At 36.9% G+C, this 17376-nt stretch overlaps 1 protein-coding gene across 2 annotated transcripts in view; it reads right to left on the bottom strand.

Moving 5' to 3' along the window:
* Positions 1-17376, bottom strand: part of homer (protein) — a 58152-nt gene that overhangs the window by 20095 nt on the left and 20681 nt on the right. For both annotated transcript variants that reach the window (XM_089094447.1, XM_089094448.1), the window contains exon 5: positions 15446-15635. In XM_089094447.1, coding sequence (XP_088950573.1) covers positions 15446-15635 — 190 coding nt within the window. The remainder of the gene's footprint in view (positions 1-15445; positions 15636-17376) is intronic.

Here is a 17376-nt window from a genome sequence, read left to right as displayed (position 1 = left end):
ATTTTGTTCAGCGTAGTTGATTTCCAGATAGAAATTGTGTATTTGAGGAGGACTCTCTCCCACAACCCTCAGGGCAAGGGTTTTAAGTTCAGCCCTGGGGGCATATAAGGTTTTAATACAAGGCGTTGTCGTAGAAACTTCAAAACAGGTTCATTCGATTGGAAATTCAAAGGACTAGTGCCCTTTATAATAGTCGAAAGTGATTGGAGGGTAACTAGACCCCCCCACGCCCATCCTTAAACCAAACACCTCCAATCAAAATTGTGATATAGCCATTTTTTTCAGAGTAGTTGATTTCCAGATAGAAAATGTGTTTTTGAGTAGGACACTCCCCCACAACCCCGAGGGCAAGGGTTTTAAGTTAAGCCCTGGGGGCATATAAGGTTTTTATAGAAGGCGTTGTCATAGAAACTTCAAAACAGGCTCATTCGATTGGAAATTCAAAGTGCTAGTGCCCTTTTTTAATAGTCGAAAGTGATTGGAGGGCAACTAGACCCCCCCCCCCCCACGCCCATCATTAACCCAAACACATCCAATCAAAATTGTGAGATAGCCATTTTGTTCAGCGTAGTTGATTTCCAGAAAGAAATTGTGTTTTTGAGGAGGACACTCCCCCACAACCCCGAGGACAAGTGTTTTAAGTTAAGCCCTGGGGGCATATAAGGTTTTTAAAGAAGGTGTTGTCATAGAAACTTCAAAACAGGCTCATTCGATTAGAAATTCAAAGGGCTAGTGTCCTTTTCAATAGTCGAAAGTGATTCCAGATAGAAAATGTGTATTTGAGGAGGACACTCCCCCACAACCGTCAGGGCAAGGGTTTTAAGTTAAGCCCTGGGGGCATATAATGTTTTTATAGAAAGTGATAATAGTCGTAAGTTACCGAAGAGTAACCGGCCCCCCACGCCCATCCTTCCCCCACATACATTCAATCAAACTTTTGCGATAGTCATTTTCTTCAGCGGAGTTGATTTCCAGATAGAAATTATGATTTCGAGGAGAACATTCACCCACTACCCTCGGGGCAAGGGTTTTAAGTTATTTCTTGGGGTAAATAAAGTTTTTATAGAAGGTGTTGTCATAGAAACTTAAAAACGGGCTCATTTGATTGGAAATTCAAAGGGCTAGTGCCCTTTTTAATAGTCGAAATTAATTGGAGGGCAACTAGCCCCCCCCCCGTCCATCATTCACCCAAACACATCCAATCAAAATTTTGAGATACCAATTTTGTTTAGCGCAGGCTAGTTGATTTCCAGATAGAAAATATGTTTGAATATGGGGAGAAGGGACACTCCCCCACAACCCTCGGGGCAAGGGTTTTAAGTTATACCCTGGGGGTATATAAGGTTTTTATAGAAGGCGATGTCGTAGAAACTTCAAAAAAGGCGAATTCGATTGGAAATTCAAAGGGCTAGTGCCCTTTTCATAGTCGACAGTGATTGGAGGGCAACTAGCCCCCCCCCCCCAAACACATCCAATCAAAATTTTGAGATGGCCATTTTGTTCAGCGTAGTTGCTTTTCAGATAGAAAATATGTTTATGAGGAGGACACTCCCCCAGAACCCTCAGGGCAAGGGTTTTAATTTATGCCCAGGGGGCATATAATGTTTTTTATAAAAGGCGTTGTAGTAGAAACTCCAGAAACAGCTCATTAGATTGGAAATTCAAAGGGCTAGTGCCCTTTTTAATTGTCGAAAGTGATTGGAGGGCAACTAGCCCCTCCCCCGCCCATCATTCCCCCAAACACATCCAATAAAAATTTGAGATAGCCATTTTGTTCAGCATAGTTGATTTACAGATAGAAAATATTTTTTGAGGAGGATACTTCACCACAGCCCTAAGGGCAAGGGTTTTAAGTTATGTCGTGGGGACATATAAGGTTTTATAGAAGGCGTTGTCGTAGAAACTTCAGAAAAGGGCTCATTCCATTTTAAATTCAAAGGGCTAGTGCCCTTTCTAATAGTCGAAAGTGATCAGTAATATTTTTTGTTGTTGTTTAGACCAGGGCACTTCGTATAGAAGGAGTTGTCGTGGGAACTTCGAAAGGGGCTCATTCGATTGAAAATAGAAAGGGTTGATGCCCTTTTTAATAGTCGAAAGTGATTGGAGGGCAACTAATCCCTCTTCCACTCCCACCCTCCCATTGGCCCATTATGTTTAAAAACTAAATGTTGCCTTAAGATTAAATCAAAATGAACTGCGATAATGCTAATTCCCAATAAGGTATCTCAGCAGTATCCCAAGAACGACTGAGGGTATTATGTTCAAACTTTCGAGGCCACTTTTGCTCTTAAAGTGTAACCAAATCAAAATAGTGTAAGTGTATCAAAGCTATCAAAGAAAGTAAACAGATTTTTTTGCGAATGGTATCAAGTTTTCCATTTCAGGTAAACTAGAGGAGGTATGAAACGAAGTTAAACAGTAATATTTGCATCCAGATTTTTAAAAGGGTGTATGTTGTTAAAAATTACTGAAAATTTTTCTGCAGCATACAAATAGCAGGCCAAACTATAAAGTCTTCAAAAACGAAAAGATATTTTCTTTTTCCCTGAAAAGACTATGTCAATATAAAACGAACAGAAATTAATTGAAAAAACTTTTTCCACAAAACAAATTTTTCAAAGAAAAGTAAAGAACTCCATTAAACAAAAAATGAGCAAAAATAAAATCAAATAATCTACTAAGCTCGAAACTACCACAAATCAGCATCGATAAATAAATGAAACCCAAAACGAACAGAAATTACAATAAATAACCGAGTCAAACTCAAAACGAGCAGAAATTAACATAAGTTAGGCGCAAAACCCTTATGCCTTCCCAAGGTCAGAACAAAATTTGCTCTTTACAGAAAAAATACAAGTGAATGTGCATTGTCAGTTTAATATACATATACTGATATTTAGTAATCAAAATGTTAAAATTATTTGATTTATTAAAGTTATAAAAGGTAAAAAAATTAAATTTTTTTCAGTAAAGTGCAAATTTTGTTCTGGCCTTGGGAAGGCATAGGGGTTTTGCGCCCAACTTATGTTAAATTTCTGTTCGTTTTGAGTTTGACTCGGTTTTTTATTGTAATTTTTGTTCGTTTTGGGTTTCATTTATTTATCGATGCTGATTTGCAGTAGTTTCGAGCTTGGTAGATTATTTTATTTTATTTTTGCTCATTTTTTGTTTAATGGAGTTCTTTACTTTTCTTTATAAAACTTATTTTGTGGAAAAAGTTTTTTTAATTAATTTCATAAAAGTATTCTCTTTTCAGGAGCTAAAGACTAGAAAAACTGATTTGTTTTAAAAATTAAATATAAAGTTATTTATTTAGTTATTCTAGGAGCCTATGGAGTAAAAATATAATGAAAGTGTACCGTGAGTAATATGTGATATATTTAAAATACAAAGAAATAAAATTCTTTCCTTCTAAGGACAATTCCGACATAAATTAAACTTCCCCTAATTAAGCTTAAATCCCGTTTCAAAAAGAAAAATTCTTAATCAGTAAAAGAAAAACTGCATTTTAGTCTCAGCCAAACATCGACGCTAATCACGGGAGACGGTTTTGAATTTCGCGAAGGTACTTGGCAATAAAAAAATCACTAGATACAAAGTTCACAGGAAATTTAAGTTATCATAGCAGTATGAATGTTTAATCATCAAAAATATTGAAAACAAATTATTGGATGGGCAGTTAGCATAATGAAGTGAGTTGGTAAACATAATAACAAGGTAGCGGCCCCTCCACAGGACTTGGGCCAATCGTGAAATGGCTCTTAGCGCCCAGAATCAAGACTGGAAATATACAGCGATGAAAAGTGTTTTTCGGGGCATTGCAATTCAGTCATTTGTGTTATTATTATTATTCAGAACCCAGGCATTATGATTACAGACATTATGTTCTACCCATCTGCGAGCAATTATGATTTTATTGTTCTGACTCAAGTGAAGCCTTGCTCATATACATACGTTGTTGTCCACCTGAAATGTAAGTCTCAATAAAACTGTTACTTTTCTATTTGTATTTGTTCTTATTATATGCCTGTATCTCATCGCACAGTAGATAACTAGTTCAATTGTACTCCATAGGCAGCGCTCCCTAAGGAATCTGATTTGGAGATAATTCGAGGAAAAGAGGTTACTCTTTTGTAGCTACACATTTTATTTTCTCTCTAAGATTGAGAGTGGCGCGGTCACCCATTTATCTATTCCCCCTATTGCAGTCGGTGCAGCCCTCAACGGCACGAGATAAGCAATAACGGCGCAGGTGATGAGATCGTAAAATGCCCCCAGCAGAACTTAGCTTAAGTAAAATTCACCCGGCAGAACTGGCGCGGTCGTAAACTTGGAGGAAAACATGCGAACTAGTTATGCTTATTAAAATAATTGAGTAGATACACTTATAAGAAAAGTGATTAGGCCTATAACCGCTAAGTTATTATAGGAAAAACCTTTAAAATATCTCATAGGAGATAATAGCCTCCCCCAAATAGGTTAAGTGAAAAAATTAATTTATTTTGAGTTATTCAAACGCAAAAATGTCAGAAGAATTAAGCGAACTATTAATGGCGCAAAAGTTGGTCGCGAAACATGTAGAGATAGCAAAATCTATTCCGCAATATGATGGACAAACAGATATCGATGAATTTAATATCCAATTGGCCCAGTTTGTAGAATTAACAAAAACAGAGCTAGAAACGTTAGTCGGTATGCCGCTACTAAGATTAAGAGGGCAGGCCTTAACGTTCCTAAATCAAATTGAAAATACTATAGGGGATGGTGACAGCTTGCCGATAAATACAATAGAAAAATTGTTAACGGCATTCAAAGAGAGATTTATCGAAACTAGTTAGACAAATAAACTAAAATACGGAACGGTATGCTTAGACCATACACAGAGTGTAAGAGAATATCTTCAGAATATAAAGATTTCAATAAAAGCAAAGTTGGAAATGATTAAGGAGAATAGTATTAAAAAATCATTCTACGAGACTTTTTGCAAAGACTTCCCCCAAAATTATATAAAATGGTAATATCCAAAAACATCCAGACATTGGATCTTGTTGTTCAGGAGGTGGGACGAATGAACGAAATTGACGCGATGGTGGCAAATCACAGTAAAACAAAAATAAATAGCCTAGGCGAATCAAAAGCAAGCCTGACCTTCAAGGGCAATCAAGCTTCTCCAAATTTCTTTTCAAGTGATAATTCCCCAGTGCCACAAAGAAATAAAACGCAACAGCCAAATAGGCTGAAAACAGCACGCTTTCAGCCAAGTAAACCAATGAATTATGGAAATAGTTCCATAATTGTAAGATGCTATAACTGTAATCGACCTGGGCATATCGCGAGAGAGTGCTGTTATGTCCCTAATCGCACACCAAGGATTGCCGTCGGTAAAACACAAAATTATGCCAACCATTTGTTCGGAAGAAAAAATTTTAGCACCAGTGGTGCACCAGGCTATAGCCAGGAAAGATTGCGCCAATCAGTGTCTCACGACGCGTACCAACCAAATTTGTACAATCCTCCCCCCAATAGACAAAATAATTATCGATTCAAAAACCCAAATACTCGTCAAAACCAATATGGTGCAAGGATGGTATATAGAAGTCCCGAAAATTTGCCTTCGGTAAATGAAAATTTTTCAAGCCAACGGCATTTGCAGTCGACGCCAGAACCCGGCACTGGCGCAAGAAATCCAAACTACCGTAATAATACATGGCAAAATCGACAAACAAATGTAAATCAATTAGCTAGAGATTCCATGGACATATACGAATCTCCATTGCAGACACCGACGTATGAAATAAATCCTCAGGGAAACGAGTCAGGCCCCTCAGAAGAATAAATTAGACCCAGAGGATGCCTAGAATATTTTATAGGTCCAACCCAATAATAGTACCGTCCTTTAGTGTCCTTTAGTGATAGTAATAATAAGTTACCTATATATTTAATGATATTTGTGAGGCAAATGTCTACTTTAAGGCTTTAATTGACTATAGTGCAACGGTTAATATCATAAACTCATGCGTATTTAACATGTTGCCTCCGCATATTAGGCGACAGAGGAATTTTAATAATCCCAATTTAACTAGCGTGACAGGGCATAAATTGGACACAAAAAATTCAATTCGCCTAGACGTAAAAAGGGATAATAGAGTTTTTCCGACAAACTTTATAATATGCAACAATTTCCCGTATGAAGCCATCTTATATCTTTCCCGTATGAAGCCAGATTATATCTTACGACAAAGGAGAAGGTTTTATTTGGGTAACTAATAACCACGAAAATGATACAATTACAATAAAAAAGGGGACGTGTTTGGTTCAAATCCAAGTTATCTCGGAGGATGATTTAGATAGATGAGGAAATTCCAAAAGATAACTAATTGACGGCATTAAAACCTCAGATAACAAGTACCTTCCAAAAAAATCGCGATTTCGTAACAAACCCGATAGTTATATTAACATGGGATTGGATCATAAGAAAAATTATGTGGTTTTCAAGGGAATGTCTGCGACGTATACTTCATTATCGAATATAATATTAAAGTGATGCTGTCCTATGCAAACACATCTTTGACAACTAATAATCCTTTCGCAAAGATCTCATACCGGATGCTGTATAAGCATAAAGAGTGGTTAAAAAATAAAATTAATGAATTAGAAAAAAAATCAAATTATACGCCCAGTATAAGTTCGTATTCCGCACCAGTGATCTTGATACCAAAAACGAAAAGTGATCTAAGACTTGTAGTAGATTATAGAGCCCTTAACAAACCAGTAGTTAGTGACAAATTTCCTTCACCAAGAATAGATGAAATCCTTGACTCTATCTCAAGCAAAAACTAAATTTTTACTTCTTTAGATCTTACCCAAGGCTACCACCAAGTTAAAATAGCCGAGAAAGATGTCCATAAAACTGCGTTTTCTACAACTGAATGAGGTTCCTATTAATACTTAAAATTACCTTTTGGACTTAAGACAAGTTCAAGGTCGCTATGTAGACCCTTATTACACATATTAAGAGGATTAAAGAATAGCATTCATTTTGTTGATGATGTCATATGCGTAGGAGAAAACGCTGAACAACACTTAGCAACATTAGCTAATGTTTTCGAGAAATTCAGAGGGCAATTTAAATGCCAGACTGAAAAACCGAATCTATTTCAACCTAACATTAAATTTTTAGGAGTAGTGGTGACACAAGGGGAGATATCCCCAGATCCAGACAAAATAAAATATGCCGAGAAGCTCAAACCCCCTAGAACCAAGAAAGAATTAAGAGGAAGTTTAGGTCTCACTAGCTACTTTAGAAAATTCATGCGCAATTACGCCCAAATTGCGAAACCCCTCACGGAGTGAACTAAAGGCAACTCCCAAAATGTTACCTGGTCCCAGGAAGCTCAAACTTCCCTAGACCGTCTCAAAAAGGCACTCACTTCTGAACCAATATTATCGCTGCCTGATTTTGAAAACGGACAATTTGTGGTCACAACTGATGCTAGCTCAAAAGGCATTGGTGCTATTCTTTCGCAAATAATTCCCATGGAAAACCCTGATCCTTTACAAGGACCTTCTAATAAAAAAAAATTAGAAAAAGTTATATGCTATTTGAGTAGAACTTTATCAAAAGGCGAAAGTAGTTATTCCGCCACAAACTTAGAATTATTATCTATAATTCACCATTTGGACAAATTTAGACAGTATTTAATTGGTAGAAAATTTATACTACGATCAGACCATAAAATCTAGCAGTACCTGCGCACTTTTAAAAACCCCACGGGAATTCTAGCTAGATGGATTATGAAAATCCAAGACCTAGATTACGAATTTGAATATTTAAAGGGCAAACAAAATGCAGCTTGTAACTTCTTGAGTAGATTCCCAGAAAATATGCCGTCGGAAACCGAGGAGAACAAAATTAACGCTATCAATACTAAGAGTAAACATAAATGTAAGAAGAACAAAGTCAAAGACACAGTAAAAGAAAATAAGGATAACTATTTTCCCTTGTCTTTAGAAAATATAAAAAGAATAAAAAAAGGACGAAATGTGTGTAGCACTCCCTAAGTACTTTGTTAATAGAGTTGCGTTATCGCACATTTTTAGAACCGCTATTAAAGAAATAAATAATTTTTACATTGACATGCAGTAACAAATCCTAAGTAGAAACGCGACCGACGAAGTACCTAAAAAAGAAACATCATAATCATATTTATTACCCCAAAAAATAATAACACCTGCATTCGAATATTTTCATTCAGATATAGGTGGACATTTAGGAATAACGAAAACTTTCCATAGATTAAAACAATATTTTTACGTGCCGTCGGCAGTAACAAAACTTAAGGAATTTGTAACTACATGCGAAGCGTGTAACTTAAGAAAAAAAACCCAAGCCTATCCTAAACCCCCAATGGGAAGAGTCCCGGTAACGAGATCCTCCTTCGATATTGTCTCCTTTGATTTATATGGAGCTAGTGGTGGCCTACCTGTTTCCAACAGAGGCTATAATCGCAACCTTTTTGTTATAGATCACTTGTTTGTATAAAATTTCGCTAAAGCATTAAAAAATCAAGGAGCGTACGCTAAGAGTAAGGCGTCGGCAAAATTATTTTTTAAATTTGTCATTCCAAATAAGGTTATAAGTGATAACGGAAGCAATTGTTTCAAAAGTAACAAAAGACTTAATAAGTTATCTTAAAATAGAGAAATTGGTGACATCGCCATATCACCCACAAGCTAATGGGAAAATAGAAAATAGGCATAAAATATTTTCGAATGTATTAAGCATTTATACAAAAGACAACAGGAACGACTGGGATCAATTCTTACCTTATTTAACTAACATAATCAATATAAACAACCAAAGACAACCCTTTTTATGGCGCGATTTTAGAATCCCGTATGATGAGATTATTGAGTCCCGGCAATATTACAATAACACGGAGGATTACAAACATGAGTTCATAAACAGGAGGAGGAAAACTCATAAGATAGTTAGGCAAAAGTTGGAAAAATGTAAAGTAAACCAAGAGCTAAGAAACCAACCCAAAGTCAAGGGGAACATAGATTTTAAGATAGGAGATTTTGTCTACTTAAAAAATCAGGCAAAAGCGGAAGGCAAGAAACTTTCCAACAAATATTCTTGACCGTACAGAATAGTCAGAAAGTACGATAACGATTATTCTTTTAAAATGGCGAACCCCGATAGTGGAAGAACTTACAAGGCACATGTTAGCCGAATAAAAAGAGCAAAATTTCCAGAAAGATAGGTATCGCGAAACTCGTCTACCGACTCTTCAGAGGCAGAAGACGAGCTCCCTAAATCAAGATTGGCAGAGCTGAAACCCTTTAATTTCAAACAAGATTATTTTAAAAACGAGTGACGAGGAAAACTTTGAAGAATTTTTAGCTGTGAAAAATCTAGTTATTCCCAAAAGAAAACCCCTAGTACAAGCAAGAATAAAACCGCCAAAAAGTCCAGAAAGTTCATCATCGGAGAGCGCAGGAGAATTAGATTATACGATATCTCCGAAAAAAAATGTTTCCCTGGCAGAATTTCGACCCCTTGTCCCCCAAAAGATTGCCAGGCGATATGATTTCCCCTTCAACACCAATAGAGAGGCCCCTGTCATTGCAGGAGGAATGGAACAGAGCTGTAGAAACTCCGGGTATTATTGGAAAGAAAACTCATCCCAAAGATTCAATTAAAACAAACCTGCGAGAAGCTATGGATTTAATAAATTTCCCCATAAAAACCAGGCAAAGTACGTTGCCTTGGAATCAAACTCCCAAGGACGCCCAGGAAGGACAATATCATGATATAACTGTGTCCAAGGTCAAGTCTAAACAATGGACTTCATGGAGGGAAACACTAGCGCAAAAAATGCCCCATCCCCCTGAAGACTTGGCATTTAAACTGTGGAGAAACTTTCCGCAAAAACTTTTGATTCTTCTCAGAGTTCTCAAGAATCTTTCAAATTTCCCAAGTTGAAAACTCAAAGCAAGGACTTAGAGAATAAACCTTCTACTTCCAGAGGGGCAGAAATTTACGACGGAACGGCAAGGGATACCTCAAGAATACGAAATGCCACTTCTAAAAGCCCTGATGAGAAATAATCGGAAACCAGTTCTAATGATTATGGCGGCGAATCAGACCATATCGTAGTTAAAGGAACAGGAAAGTCAAAACCGACTTCAGCGGCCGCGCACGCGAAAGAAACAGTATTAAAAGGGCAAGAATTTTTGAAAAAACAATACAAAAAGTTTGATCTCATATCCCTTTCAAAACCGAAAAAGAAAAAACCGCAAGAAACCGAGGAAAAAGTAACGACACAGTCAGGTAGAACGGTTTAGAAACCGGACAGATTAAAATAAACTTAAAAAAATACAAAAAAAAAATTTTTAATAGTTCAGTGTCATGAAGGAATAATAATTTAGGAACTTGTTGCGAATGAGTAAAAATTATACAAATACGAAAATATAATTGCTACGGAGGCTTGCGTGTACTTATCGGGAGCTACCCGGAGGGTGGTTGATCTAAACTCCCTTGCGAGAATCAACTGTACCCCTACAAAAGTGAACTAATCAATTGAACAACCCAAAATAGACCCAGTTGTTGAGATTAATGACGGATTCTATATCGTGGGAAGTTCGGGCTCTGTTTCGCCTACGAACGGTGTTTTGTTCATTTCGTTTGGCCTAACAGTGCCTATACTCCTCTACGACAGTCAACTTGTATTCGTATAAAGTGGCACTTTAAATCCATTCCCCCCTTCCGTATTATAGGATGTTATCAAAAAAATAAAGTAATGATCAATGTATTGTGGGAAGCCTGGGGAGGAACTCAAAACCCAGGCAGCGTTTAGTTTGTTTTGTCGGTTTTGACGGTCTCCTCAGACTTTCTATGAAAAATCGACCCATGTCCTAACAAAGATTGATATTATCCAAAACAAAATTACCAGCATAGAAGTGTGTAATGATAAACTGATCACTTTCAGATATATAAAATGACAACGGAGTCAAAGCCTATCCGAAAGGCGATAATCGATACCGAAAGTGGCCAAATTGTAGTAATGGTGATAATCACTTTTTACCACTTAGATTCCTTACACTATTAATAGACCGAGGGTATAACTTACTAAATGGAGGGAAATTTCTTAAAAGTTTGTATAAAAATTGCTCGAACTTTGATGGCATAAACCCTGAAATAAAATCCAACACATTTGAAGTTACCGCACGAGATTATAATGACATAAAGAAAATCGCGCTAAACCTTTTTGAAGAAGATGACAATTTTGGATCCAAAGCGTTTTCCGGTTTTGACATTATTGTACATGAACGAAAATGTTGTAATGCGTAGCACATACAATTAATTTTTAGAGTAATAAAAGTTATAAATAATCTGCTTTCCTTAGCTGAACGATGTCGCAAAATAATTCGTGAAAATATGCAAAAGAAAGATATATCGAATACGCTGAAAAACCTAGAGCTTCCGAACGATCTTTTGGTGTATTTGATGTACATAGACACAGATAAGAGTAATAAAAATGACATAGTATTCGAATTGAAGTTCCTAAGCACAAATATAATAAGTACTAAAATGATCAATTTTAAGGCAATTAACCTGTCGTACACTATTCCCAATATAGAAAGTGAGGAAATCAAAACCTCGATATGGTCCAAAAAAGAAAAGAATAAAGGGACATTAAGGCTTACAAAAATAAGAGAAGCATTAGACTCCCAGATTCCCCTATTTACAAATGAAGACCAGATTAACGTACGTGGATAATAGATACGGATTATTATCAAAAAATTTTTGGTGGAACATAATACTGACCGTATGTTTCGTATTCGCGATTTCCCTGACCATGAGAACCTTACTGACTTTTAATTATGGAAAAGTCCTGAGACTAAGAAGGCAAAGCCCAAAGGAAAAACACGGGGAAACGGCTGAAATGCAGAAGTTAAACCCGGAACCCCATGAGAACGTCTAAGCCAAGAAAAAGGGAAGGCATTAGAAAACGAGTGGGTATAGAGGTCTCCACTCGTCCTTGCTATGTCTTGATCCCTCATTGTAAGTGTCGTTTACGTAAAACTGTGCGGCTACGACGCTGCAACATGCGTTTCTTAAAGAGCACAGACGTACGTGAACAATGAAGGCATGAAATATGTTGTAAACTGAGACCTCAAACTAAATGATGTAGTGTAACTTATGTTTAAATGGTTATTTTAAATCTAAGGTAGAATTAAATAAGTGTTGAAGAAGATTAAGATAAAGTGTGTGTAATAACGTATACTAAGGAAAATAATAAGAGACCTTACTTATAGTAACAATGTCATTTTTTTAAATCAATACGTGTTCATTAATATTGGCATTTGCTTAATATTGCCTTGTAGCGTAACGTTAACCATTAAATGCAACCAATCGTATTGCTTATTATGTATTATGACGACTCGTTTTAAAGAACGTGTGATTCTGCCTTGTTATATTTATTACAGGAATTGGAATGACCAATCGGAAATCATTAATTACAATACGCAGTCCAGTGCAGATACAACCTAGTAGAATCTATTTTCATCATACCTTAACCAACGAAGAGTACTCACCATAGACTCCAGGCAATTTTCGTCCTAGCTTCGTTTACGAAAATTACAGTTACCTTTTGATCGTTGTTTCCTCGACCACAAACCATATTACGTATCAAGTAACACTATATTTGAATATCAGTATCCAGTGCATTATCGAACTATATAAACACATAAATCCTAAGAACCCCATCGACCAGTACAAGATATAAATACAAAAATACCACCCTTGATAATCCTTATGGACCCATGTACCATACAACTGTATAGTTATGATATTTGATGAACCCAAAAATTATTTATATGTCGCAGATTCACGCGTCGAATCCCTTTCGACCATTTCTCGGAATCCATCCTATAACCTCTATCAAATGCGTAAAGTTCCAATCTCTGTTATCCCATAAATGTTACAAGATAATTTCTGAAAAATGGACCTGGAAACCAACCACTGAATTACAGAAACCAAAATTAACCCCAGTGACTAACCCCTCAGTGACAATATACTCCTCCCATGAGTAAAAGATAATATGTTGAAGGAGTCCCTAAGGTTTGACGTCGACCCATTCAAAATTCAAACATCAATTCCCCTGTGATTAACCAAGGAATCACTGCAAAAGCTAATAGATGAAAGCCATGCACGAACAATTTTATAAGAGAAATTAATCTCAAAGTGCACGAATGAACAATTTTATACGAGAATTACATTCTCTATGTACTTCAAAATATCCCAAGAACGACATGCTGAGAAGAAAATCAACCCATCTATTATCAATGCGGTCCCAGTGTTCAACCCCTTAACGATAAAGCAACTTATGAACTATCTAAAAACAGAAGGTGAGAATGAACTCTGATATCAAAATTCCACACACCTGTACCTGGGAGTATCATTTCCCGTTTGACAATTAGAGAAAGCGTTACCTCCAAGATGAACATAACCATGTTTGAACTGTTCTGTGAAGAAACTATATTGTAAGTGTTTTAAAATTTTTTGCCAAGACGAAAAGAGTGAAGGACCATAATTTACAACAGACGGAGTGAGTACGCTAAGGGACACGTAAGGTGGTGAAATAGATGTGAATTCACACGTCATATTTTAATAGTTTTGACAAATTAACAAATCCGATAACCTATTATAAGAATTATATAACCAACAAACCCAGTGAAAATATTTTAAAGTGAGTAAAAAATATTTTAATGTGAGTAAAAAATATTTTAATATTTCAATTCTAGTTCAATTGTTCTAGTTATCTACTCTGCGATGAGATACAGGCATATAATAAGAACAAACACAAATAGAAAAGTAATAGTTTTATTGAGACTTACATTTCAGGTGGACAACAACGTATGTATATGAGCAAGGCTTCACTTGAGTCAGAACAATAAAATCATAATTGCTCGCAGAAGGGTAGGCACATAATGTCTATAATCATAATGCCTGGGTTCTGAATAATAATAAAACAATAATGACTGAATTGCAATGCCCCGAAAAACACTTTTCATCGCTGTATATTTCCAGTCTTGATTCTGCGCGCTAAGAGCTATTTCACGATTGGCCCAAGTCCTGTGGAGGGGGCCGCTACCTTGTAATTATGTTTACAAACTCACTTCATTATGATAAGTGCCTATCCAATAATTTGTTTTTAATATTTTTGATGATTAAACATTCATATGATAACTTAAACTTCCTGTGAACTTTGTATCTAGCGATTTTCTTATTTCCAAGTACCATCACGAAATTAAAAACCGTCTCCCGTGATTAGCGTCGATGTTTGGCTGAGACTAAAATGCAGTTTTTCTTTTACTGATTAATAATTTTTCTTTTTGAAACGGGATTTAAGCTTAATTTGGGGAAGTTTAATTTATGTCGGAATTATCCTTAGAAGGAATTTTTTTTTTTTTTTTGTATTTTAAATATATCACATATTACTCACGGTACAAAAGATAACTAACTTACAGTGTGAAAACAAAATTCGAAGAGGTCGTATGTCAGTTCGTAGAGGCTGAAGAGGTTGTATATCAGTTAAGTATCTTTTTATTATTTTACGGTTGAACAAAACTGTCTCAAAAGTGACCTTTTTAAGATGCAAGAATGCAATTGAATCTGTTTTTTTTTTCAAAATTGATGACAATCTTTAAAATAGTATATGATATCATAATGAGCAAGCTTTGGGTCAGTTAAGGGGAATTGGAAAGTTCGCCAAATTTGGCACGCCGGCCTTTTTCTTCGGGACATAAAACACAAAATGAATAGTGCTTAAGAAATAAATAAATAATAGGCAAATTCGATTGAAGACACTGCATACGAGTTATGTTCATTGTGAAGACTCGGGAATGGCTTAGAGGATTGTGTTGAAACTTTCAAGGAGCGTTAGGAAAACAATGTGGGCCCCAAATCTTGACCTTGAAAGAGGGGACAAAGGTAAATTGGAAGACCCTACATGCACCCATGTTATCAAAATAGTATAACTGGGACGGCCATGGGGATGGTCTAGTTAGTTTGAGTAGTTAAAAAAATAAAAAATAAAGTTACAAAAAAAGTAAAAAAAAGTTATTGACGAAAAGTATTAAAAAAAATAGTGTAATTATAGGCGTTAAATTATATAATCTTCACTAAGATTTCAACGCGACCCAATAGAATAAAATTTGTAAACGTTTACAAGAAGTTACAACTTTACTTGGATATTGTAAGAAAAATAAAGTGAAAATGTAAAGTTTTCGAAAGGAGAGCTGACAAGCCCCCCTCCAATCGTCCCCCTAATATTCTAGTATCAATAGGTCCGAACTATGTTTTTCCCGTGGAAATTACCGAAAACATACGTGACATTTTATTTTTTTTTAGTTTAATGACCAGGAATGCACATACTTGATAAGATCCAGATAAACTCTGAGACCTTTGATGGGTTCCATACTGTCCTTTGATCTGTTGACAATGTACATCCTCTGATAAATGAGATTCTGTAATAGGCGGGTGAGCTTCTTCTTCTTGACTTGAAGGGGCAGGGCTTGTTCCCATTGATCTGGACTGAATCGGTGAAGCGTTGGCACTAGTAATACTAAAAAAAAAATTGAATCGTTAGATTTCTAAATATGCATATTTGCCAATGTCAGTTCGACAAGTTGTTTTCACAGAATACAGGGAATTAGGTAAGGCATAATTTATAAAATTGAAATACAATATAAAATGAAAAGCAGAAACGATGATACAACAATTATTTATTGCTGAGACTGGGGCAACAGGTAAAATGGGTAAAAAGGACGATTAAACACATTTCAATGTGTGATTGAAACCTGCAAATATATCCAATGTTCTGTATTGTTGTGTTTTGCTTTGACTAAAATGTAATTATGAATGGTTTTTTCCTCCCCTACTCTAGTTGAGATACCTAGCCCTCTTGACTTACGCCTCTTGCCTAGGGCTTGTTTCAGAGAACGACGAGTTCAAGCGCCTCCTGGCTGACCAATCGCTTGCCAGGCTTACGGCTTCTTATATCGGGATGTGAGCTTAGGCGGGAAATTCGTTGTCTTTATATTTCCACCTAGTTGGGGGCGTCCTCTGGATCGTTTAAACCTGTACAGGATGGAGTCGACGTCAAATACAGCCCGTGCTGGGGCGTCATGCAGCATACGGATGAAGGTGACCGTACCAGCGAACAGTGCGCTGGACGAGCTGCACGAGAAAGGAGTTTAAGAAGCACGTGGCAGGAGGTTATGGTTACTAACAAAGTCAGTAAGCGAAGACCTTCGATTCTGATTTGTCATGCAAGTCATGATATAGTCAATTCTGGAGTTGAAAAGCTTAGAAATGGCGGTGCAACATTGCCAGACACCTGTCTTCAACTAGAATGCGGAGCTGCGTCTTCTATTGACTTGCACGCAGCTCTCCGTATCATCATATACCTTTTCAAAAAATTGACAATATTTCTGGGGTAGGTCTATAGCTCTCAGTATCAGCCCGAGCGAACGGCGATCTATAATCGAAAACAGAATTGAATTCTAATTTCATGATGTACGTTTTTTTGTGAAACTCTGGCGTCTTCTAAATCCCCTGGCGCATTGTCAAAATTTGCTCCGTAGTCGACATGCCGGGTATGAGCCCGACTCGCTGAGCTCTCCTGTTTCTACAAGGAAAGACACAGCCTCTACCCAGTACTGTCATGGCAAAAAGTTTGCTAGAAACAAAGAGAAGCGTAATCCCGCGATAGCTGTAGCAGATTAGTCGATTGCCGTTTTGTCCCTAGAGCGGTATTGTAATGCCAGTATGCTAGTCTGTCGGTACGCATACCATCGTCCATATAACTGAGAAGATCAGCTTGAGCCACTGGACCATCGCTGCACCTCTATACTTGAGTAGTTTTGAGGAAATACCAAAGACGTCAGGTACTCGATTATTATTTAGACGTTTTACAGCATTTCCGATCACAGAGGCTGTAAACGGTTACGATACGAAGTCGGAAGCCACATAAGGCATGGTAAGGGTTGTTTGAATCCGGTCTGGGTCTGTATGTGCAACTGGTTCAGCGTCCAGAAGCCTTGAAAACTGGCTAATCCAGGCAGAGAATCGGCCTGCATCATCATCCAGAATGCTACCATCAGCAGATTGAACAGGGCTCATGGTGGAAGGTTTCCCTCTTGTCAGCTCGCGGAGGTGTTTGTGTAGTGAGTAGTGTTTGTAGAGTTTCCCTCCCTAGCAGAATCTCCAAGATCTACAACTTCCTGTCAACAAAGGTCTTTCTTTCTCTGTGCAGTAGACTGTTGCGCATGCCACTGACATGTCTGCACTCTTTCATGTTCTTT

Source organism: Artemia sp. Qi Xiang Cuo, chromosome 9 (assembly GCF_049724085.1).
Source record: "Artemia sp. Qi Xiang Cuo chromosome 9, ASM4972408v1, whole genome shotgun sequence".
Lineage (NCBI taxonomy): Eukaryota > Metazoa > Arthropoda > Branchiopoda > Anostraca > Artemiidae > Artemia > Artemia sp. Qi Xiang Cuo.
This window is presented reverse-complemented; position numbering and strand designations above follow the sequence as displayed.